General features: G+C 45.6%; 1 protein-coding gene across 1 annotated transcript; it reads right to left on the bottom strand.

The window, feature by feature from the left end:
• Positions 1-288: 288 nt before the first annotated feature.
• LOC124295708 lies at positions 289-5,637 on the bottom strand. The gene has a single exon (XM_046746259.1). The coding sequence runs from the start codon at positions 5,635-5,637 to the stop codon at positions 289-291; it is 5,349 nt and encodes a 1,782-aa protein (XP_046602215.1).
• Positions 5,638-8,467: the final 2,830 nt, after the last annotated feature.

Genomic DNA, 8,467 nt, shown 5'->3' with positions numbered 1-8,467 from the left:
ATGCACCCAAAACACAATTAATTAAATAATTGATTTAAAGCGAATTTACACACAGTAATTTTGGTTAACAGAAGCCAAGCAATTAGAAAAATTAGCTGAGAGAAGAACACGAGGTGATCTTGAGGTAGCCGAAAGAAGAATAATGGCGGAAACCGTTAGAAAACGAATCTTCTTCCCCGTGAGGAAGACTAAGCATGTCCCATAGCTAAGAGCCAATCAGAAAATTCATAGCGAATGACGTCAGAGAATAGCGAAATGCGCAAGTGTCAGTGAATTTGAACTAGAGATTCATTGATTGGCTATCGATTGTCGGGTGATCTGTGCTCTGCTTAGTGCTGCCTTCTTGCTGCGGGTAAGCCGAACTTCGCTTCGCCCGGGCAGTTTGGGTGTTGACTGAACATTCTCCCCCGGGTTGACGGCTGAGACGTCAAGATCTTCAATGGGCAGAACACATAGTTTCGCAATTGGTCGGGTCAATTCCGTGGTAGCTGTCTTCAGTGTCACTACGCGGGTATGTCCGTCCTTCCCTGGGTGGATAGCGATTACCCTAGCGAGTGGCCATTTGGTAGGTGGGAACCGCTCATCTGTGAGGAGCACCAGAGAGCCAACTTTGATGTCGTTGGACGCCCGATGCCATTTGGAGATGCCCTGATGACGTTGAAGCACTTCGTTGCTCCAACGTCTCCAAAACTGTTGCAACAGTTGCTGTAGCAACTTGTACCCAGTTAGCGTCGATTCCGTTGTTGAAGGTAGCGAAGGTTCCGGAACAGCGGTGAGTGGTTCTCCAATGAGGAAGTGACCTGGAGTTAGTGGTTCCAGGTCGGCAGGATCTTCCGAGAGTGGGGCGAGAGGCCGAGAATTTACCACGGCTTCGATCTGTGTCAACACCGTAGTGAGCTGCTCGTAAGTCATCAGATGCTCTCCGATAGTTCTTGTGAGATGGAATTTGATAGACTTGACGGCAGCTTCCCATTTACCTCCAAAGTGCGGAGCTCCAGGCGGATTGAACTTCCAGGTTGTGCCATCTGTAGCCAGTAAATGTGAAAGTTCTCCCAGTGATTTTGATCCTGATGCGAATTCAGCCCTTAGAGTTGCATCTGCACCCACAAAGTTTGTACCACAGTCCGAATAAATGGTGTGGCAGACGCCCCGGCGACTTGCGAACCTCCGATACGCTGCGATGAATGCGCCTGTAGAGTAGTCCGTGACGAGTTCCAGATGTATAGCGGAGGTCGTGAAGCACACGAAAACTGCAATCCACCCCTTGTAAGTTTTCGCTCCACGACCCTGGAAGGTTTTCAGAGTGACTGGCCCAGCGTAGTCTAATCCTGTATGTAGAAACGCTCGTGCGGGAGTCACTCTAGAGGGGGGCAGTTGTCCCATCAATTGCTGTGCTCGAACACCTCGGTGTCTAGCACAGACTACGCAGCGTAAGATGTGAGATCTGACTGGTACGCGGCCACCAATAATCCAGTAGGATTGGCGTAACGCAGCCAGAGTCAATTGCGTTCCCCCGTGAAAGTTCCGTTTGTGTGCATGATCGATGAGGAGTGACGTCAGCAGTGAGTATCTAGGCAGAATCGCTGGATTTTTCTGCTGACTGTCCAATAGCGAATTTTTCAAGCGGCCACCGACTCTCAAAATTCCGTGATAGTCGACAAAGGGGGTCAGCTTGGCGAGTGGGTGATTTTTTGGTAGGAATCCCCCGTCAGAAAGCAGCTTGAGTTCCGATGAGAAGTACTGGCCTTGTGTATATTTGACCAGTAGCCATTTTGCGGGTTCCAGGTCTCCAGCAGATAGCGGGGTGGCTAGTGAGGACTGTGGCACCTTTTTCATTCGGCTGATGGCACGTAGACAGATTCCAAGCGTTCGAACCAGCGAAACCCAGCGAGAAAAGCGTTCTAAGAGAATTTGCAGAGGATGTGAATCTGTTTTAGCGAATGTCATGAAGGTTAGACCTGGTCTCTCTTCCTGATGAGTTGCGGTCGTAGCAGGTGGTTCAATAGTTGGCCAGTTTTCTTGGGACAAACTGAGCCATTTTGGACCCGACCACCAAAGCGGGTGTTTCAGCAGTTTGCCAACTGACAGTCCTCGCGAAGCACAGTCAGCTGGATTACTTTTCCCAGCGATAAAGGTCCAGCGGCTTCCAGGAAGAGTGTCTTGTATTTTCGCAACCCTGTTGCGTACGTAAGTTTTCCAGCGAGAGGGTTGACTTTGTATCCAAGCGAGGGTTACTGCAGAGTCAGTCCACAAATAGATTGGTATTTGCTCCAAGTTAAGTGTTTTTCGCACGTAGAGAGTAAGTCTGGTGAGAAGTACGGCAGCGTTCAACTCCAAACGTGGAATTGTGAGTGGTTTCAGAGGGGCTACTTGAGTTTTGGAGCATAAAAGTGCAACTGACGAATTCCCCTGAAGATCCGTCACCTTCAGGTAGACCACCGCAGCCATAGCGAGTTGGGATGCGTCTGAGAACCCGTGGAGCTCTGCAGACACATTCTCCTTGAGATTAATCCATCTGTTTACCCGGAGGTTAGCAAGGTTGGTGAGGTCCGCTCGAAATACCGTCCACTTGTGGAGTTGTGTCGGAGCCAATTGATCATCCCAGCCCAGTTTTTCAAGCCAGAGTTCTTGCATGATCACCTTGGCTTTGATGATGATCGGAGCGAGGAAACCGAGAGGATCATACAGACGAGCAATTTCAGACAAGATTGCCCGTTTTGTTGCTGGAGGATCTTCAGCCAAGTGATAGTTGAACTGGAATACATCGTGGTGAGGATTCCAGCCAACTCCGAGGACCTTCACCGTAGTATCTCCGATTTCCCGTAGCGAGTTCACTGGTTGATCGTTTGGTGACATTGTAGCGAGTAACCGAGCGCTGTTACTTGACCATTTTGTTAATGGGAAGCATCCAGCTGCACAGAGTTCCCTGGTTTGTTTAGCGATTGCAATCGCTTCCGTCTCTGTGTCAGCTCCCCCGTAGATGTCATCTACGTAGCGGGTTTCAGTCATTGGAGCTACTGCCAGCGGGTATTTGGATCCTTCGTCCTCTACTAGTTGCAGTAGAGTCCTGACAGAAAGATAAGGAGCACAAGTTGTGCCGTATGTGACCGTAGTGAGGGTGTACGCTTGCTGAGAATTGTCCTTGGTCTTCCAGAGGATGGACTGTAACGGCCAGTCCTTCGGATCTATGTCAATTTGCCGAAACATCTTTGTGATGTCGGATCCAAAAAGTATTGGAAACCGACGAATGCGGAGTAGTACATCGCAGATGTCTACTTGTATTTTTGGCCCAACGTGTAAGATCCCATTCAGCGAAACTCCTGATGAGGTGTTGCATGATCCATTGAACACTACTCTGAGCTTTGTAGTAGTGCTCTGTTCCTTGAGGACACCGTGATGAGGTAGGAAGCAATGTTGTTCCGGTAGATCTGCCATAGAAATGTGTTTCATGTGACCCATGTTCTCGTACTCAGACATAAAGTTGTGGTAGAGGTCACTGTAAGTAGTGTCCGTGCTCATCCGTTTCAAAACCCGACGCAGTGAAAATTGTGCGGATCTCAGTGAATTCCCAAGTGCTTCTACCTTGTCCTTGAGTGGCAAGTGCACCACGTAACGCCCATTTGGGTGACGATAATGTGTGGATCTAAAGTGAGCTTCACATTCGTCCTCCTGCTCACTATAGCGAATGTGCTGCTCATCATGCGGTTCTTCCTGGTCCCAGAATCTGGAGATCAGATCCGGTAGCTGATCGTCGGCTGACACGTGCAGAGAATTGGCCGAATATTTCGTAGCAGTTGGATTGACTGAGCCGTAGACAATCCAGCCCAAGAGGGTTGACTGAGCAATTGGCGAATCAACAGGCCCTTTGCGAATCTTCTCATTCATGATGAAAGCTGCAGGTGCTGCTCCCAAAATGATGTCAATTGGTCTGGACTGCAGAAATTGCGGGTCAGCCAATTGCAGTCCCAGTAGATGCGACCATTTCTTGTCGATAAGGGTGTATGACGGCAAGTCTACCGCCAACACAGAGAGAATGTGGGCCTGTATTTTTAGCGAATTCTTCCCATATAGCGAATGTAGCTCAACAGTGCATGAGCCCAATGTGCGGCCAGCAGATGTGTTGCCGATGGCCCGTAGGCCCACGTTTGCGGATTTCAGAGGAAGTCCCAGTTTCTTGTGCAGCGAATTCGTCATGAATGACAGCTCAGAACCTTGATCTATCAGAAGTCTGGCTGTCAGAGGAGCTCCCGTTGTCGAATATACCCTGCAAGTTGCTGTAGCAAGTAAGGCTATTGTTTCCAGAGAATTGAGCCCTGAGCTGCCCGAAGCAGCGGTCGGTTGAGGATTAGCCCGAGATTCTTCATGGATGGCCGTGTGGTGCTTGTTGCCACAGTGGCGACATCTTGTAGTGGTGCGGCAGTCCTGTGAGCGGTGGCGTCCCAAACAATTCCAGCACAGTCGATGATCTTGAACCATAGTACGGCGCTGTGCGACAGAGGCAACCTTAAATTGCTGACAGTACAAAATAAAGTGCTTTTGCCTACACAGTTGGCAGATGCCTGGTTCATCTGTAGCCTCTTTAGGTGTATAGTATACTTGAGCGGTGGAACCAGAGGGGGTACTTGCAGTCTTGCTGGAATGTGAGGGTGACCGTGTGTTTGGGGGCTTGCTAGAGGTTTTTAGCAGCTTGGAGGTTGAAGCCTTGTCCTCCTTGGGTGAGGTTGGTCGTGAGGTGACTCCGATGGCGCTGATCTCCCAGGCGCGTACCTTCCCGATGAGGAAGTCTTGTAATTTCTGGTACGCCGGCAGCTCATTCGAGATGCCCAGGGTACTCTCCCACTCCTCCCTAAGTTCTGGTACCAGACGTCTGAGGGTGACGAAAACCAGGATAGGGTCCCAGTCCGCAATGGAGACTCGTAAGGTTCCCATCGCATCGATAATTTTCTGTGTCTGTAATACAAGTGCGTTTAGCTGAGGTGCCGAGTGATTAGGCACTGGCTCTGTGGTGAGGAGTTCCTCCAAGTAGGTGTTGAGAAGCCGACGAGGGTTATCATAACGCGCGACGAGGAGATCCCAAGCAGCAGGGAATGCCTCGTCTGTAAGAGGCACGTTTGCGATGAGTGCCAGTGCATCGTCCTTGAGTTGCGTCTTGAGGTAGGACATGCGCTGTGCCCCAGTGAGTTGCTCGGCATCAATTATGAGGGTGGTGAATAAGTCCCTAAACCCACGCCATTTCGTATAATCCCCGTCGAATGTCGGTAGTTTTATGTGAGGCAATTTAGTAGAGGATGGCCCAGTCGCGAAAAATTGTGTAGCATCTGCATGCCTAGGTGTCGCCTCTGCCTTCAGGGAGTTCACCTTGGCCTCCAAGCGGGTCTGCAGGCTCCCGTACAGCGTTGCACCACGTTGATAGACCTGAGCGGTGTGGTACTCATGTTCGAGCACTTCTTCGTGCTCCTCGTAAATGCGTTCGTGCAAGGCCTCAATACGGTCGACGGTTCTATTGACTAAAGCCAACTGGGCCATGGCTTGCTCGAGAGACATCGCCTGAAGTGCCTCAGGCGTGAGTCTTTGATCAATGTTGGCCAGAGAATCAACCCGGTCCTGCTGCAGCGCAGCCTTGTTGTTGAGAGACATGATGCGAATAACAGTGCTGGTGACCCGGAACTAAGTTTTCGGTCAAATGATACGGAAAAGTTCTATGTACCGGTGTACACTGACCGCCAAAGGCGACACCCGATGTGTCCAGCGATGCCTTTGACACTTAGCTTTTCACCAGATTGGCACTGCACAGCGAATACACCAAATGCTGAACACGAATTGTTAACGTGAGAAATAACCCAGAGAATAAGCCAAGCACAATTCTATTGTGACCAAACCAGCACCGATCCGGCTCGAAGGACCAAATGTTAAAGCGAGTAACAATAGAGGAATTCGGGATCTGGTCTGATACAGTTTGTCACAATAAAAGAGAAAAATAAAAAAAAAACTGCGCGCACTGAATTTGGCAAAAAACAAAAAAATTATAATGATATTTATTGTACACTATATACAGTTAGCGAATTACCCGAATAAATGCAATGCCAAGAGTAACACGTGGCAGCGAATGCACCCAAAACACAATTAATTAAATAATTGATTTAAAGCGAATTTACACACAGTAATTTTGGTTAACAGAAGCCAAGCAATTAGAAAAATTAGCTGAGAGAAGAACACGAGGTGATCTTGAGGTAGCCGAAAGAAGAATAATGGCGGAAACCGTTAGAAAACGAATCTTCTTCCCCGTGAGGAAGACTAAGCATGTCCCATAGCTAAGAGCCAATCAGAAAATTCATAGCGAATGACGTCAGAGAATAGCGAAATGCGCAAGTGTCAGTGAATTTGAACTAGAGATTCATTGATTGGCTATCGATTGTCGGGTGATCTGTGCTCTGCTTAGTGCTGCCTTCTTGCTGCGGGTAAGCCGAACTTCGCTTCGCCCGGGCAGTTTGGGTGTTGACTGAACACTATCTCTATACCGTATATAGAAAATCTATCTAGCCAAATCAAAAAAATTCTTAATGACGAGGGAATTGAAATTACTTTTAGAATATCTAATACTACCAAACTGTCTCTGTTTTTTCATCTTAAATCTGTTACTTCTCATTTAGAGAAAATCAACTGTGTATATAAAATACCATGTCGAGACTGTAGCATGAGTTATATTGGACAAACGTCACAACACCTAAAAAATAGAATTTCTGGTCACCGTTCTAATATTAAATGCCATGTCACTGACAGATGCGCTTTAGCAGATCATTCTTTGACCCTGGGTCACAATTTCGACTTCAACAACTCTATAACCCTAGCTACAGAACCGAATTGGTATGAACGTATCATCAAAGAAATGATCCATATCTTTAAGAACAAAAGGAACTCTGTTAACAAACGTACAGATATTGAACATCTTAGCCACCTATACTCTAACATTCTCTAGTTTACATTATCGTGTTTTCAAATCATTGGCGCCCCTTATTCCGATTGGTCACTGCCTTTGTACTCCATGACTTTCGAACATAAATCAAGTTCACACGTGATCAACATAGATTTACGGATCGATTCCCGCTAACCTTCACTTCCGTCCGAAATGCTGTACAACTAACAACACCTAAGCATGTACTGGTCGTCATTTTTTTTTGTGAGTAATCTTTTCAAAATTAATTGATCTTTTCCCAATTCCATCTCCTAAATTAATAATAACCTTTTTCTGACATATTTTCATTGCTCATCAACCAATTTCCTCTGATTAACCTATTTTCAAAATTTTGACATTTAACCTAAAACTGTCACTCTGACAGTTTCTTGAAACTGTTTAATCTTCACCTAATTTTGTACAACAACAAATATTGTTTTTAAACATATTCCTTGCTTTCAATTCAGATTTGTTATGCTGAAGCATCCTATTTTTTGTTAATTATTATAGAATTTATCCCTGAGGATGGTCGGCAGGGCCCGGCCGAAACGTCGACTCTTTTTATATTCACGTTTTTCAAAGTATTAAATCCTTCTTCTTCCTGACCGGATTTTCGACGAATTTTCATCTTCAATCTACCTCCTGGTCACGAACTTTTTTCCTAAACACAATGCATCGAAACGGCTTCGTGGACGTCTCGTACCACCGTGATCCTACTTCACACCGCACTTCTAACCTGAGATCACTTTCCTCTACAAATCACTCACAAACCAAGAAGATCTGGAACTACCGGCAAAAACTAGCACGTATCAAAAACCGTAAAGTGTTCCTTCTTAAATGTCGTCAATTTGGAATTATTCCCAACTTTCTAAATTTTAAAATCTAAAACCTTCAACATTTAACAAGTGAAAAAACCTTCATCAAAGCATTACGCTTTTTTCAACACAAGTGTCTATCGCTCGAAATTAAAACATGTTATCGACAGGAAAGGCTGTTAATCCAAGAACTTAATCATAATATCAACTTTTTCTTCTCGAACCAATTCACAAATTTGGATTATAAAAACTTCAACTTGGACATAAACAAGGCCAATCATTTATTCAATGCTATTAAGACAGATGATATTAGAAAATTTAACAAACTTAAATCTATACACACTCCTAAAGAGTTTCACAATAATAATTGGTTAGTTAACCTATCTAAAACAGAGTTACCTACTGAAATTAAGGATACCTTATCACTCGGTCCTAATTATGGTTTACCATTTAACAATATTAAGTTACCTATTGATGATATTGTAAGCAGTGTAGAATTAGCTCTTTTTAACAAAAGTGGAATCACCAAAGATAAAGTAAGATCAAATATTAGCCAACTCATTGGCAACAAACTTTGCAAAAATCCTCCCACTTCTCACTTTGAAATAACTTCCAAGGTTAAACAAACCAAAGAATTTTTAAAACAAAATAACCACCTAGTGGTCACCGATGCCGACAAAGGTAACATTACAGTCGTCAT

This window comes from Neodiprion lecontei, unplaced genomic scaffold, assembly GCF_021901455.1.
Source record: "Neodiprion lecontei isolate iyNeoLeco1 unplaced genomic scaffold, iyNeoLeco1.1 ptg000065l, whole genome shotgun sequence".
NCBI classification, from domain to species: Eukaryota; Metazoa; Arthropoda; class Insecta; order Hymenoptera; family Diprionidae; genus Neodiprion; species Neodiprion lecontei.
This window is presented reverse-complemented; position numbering and strand designations above follow the sequence as displayed.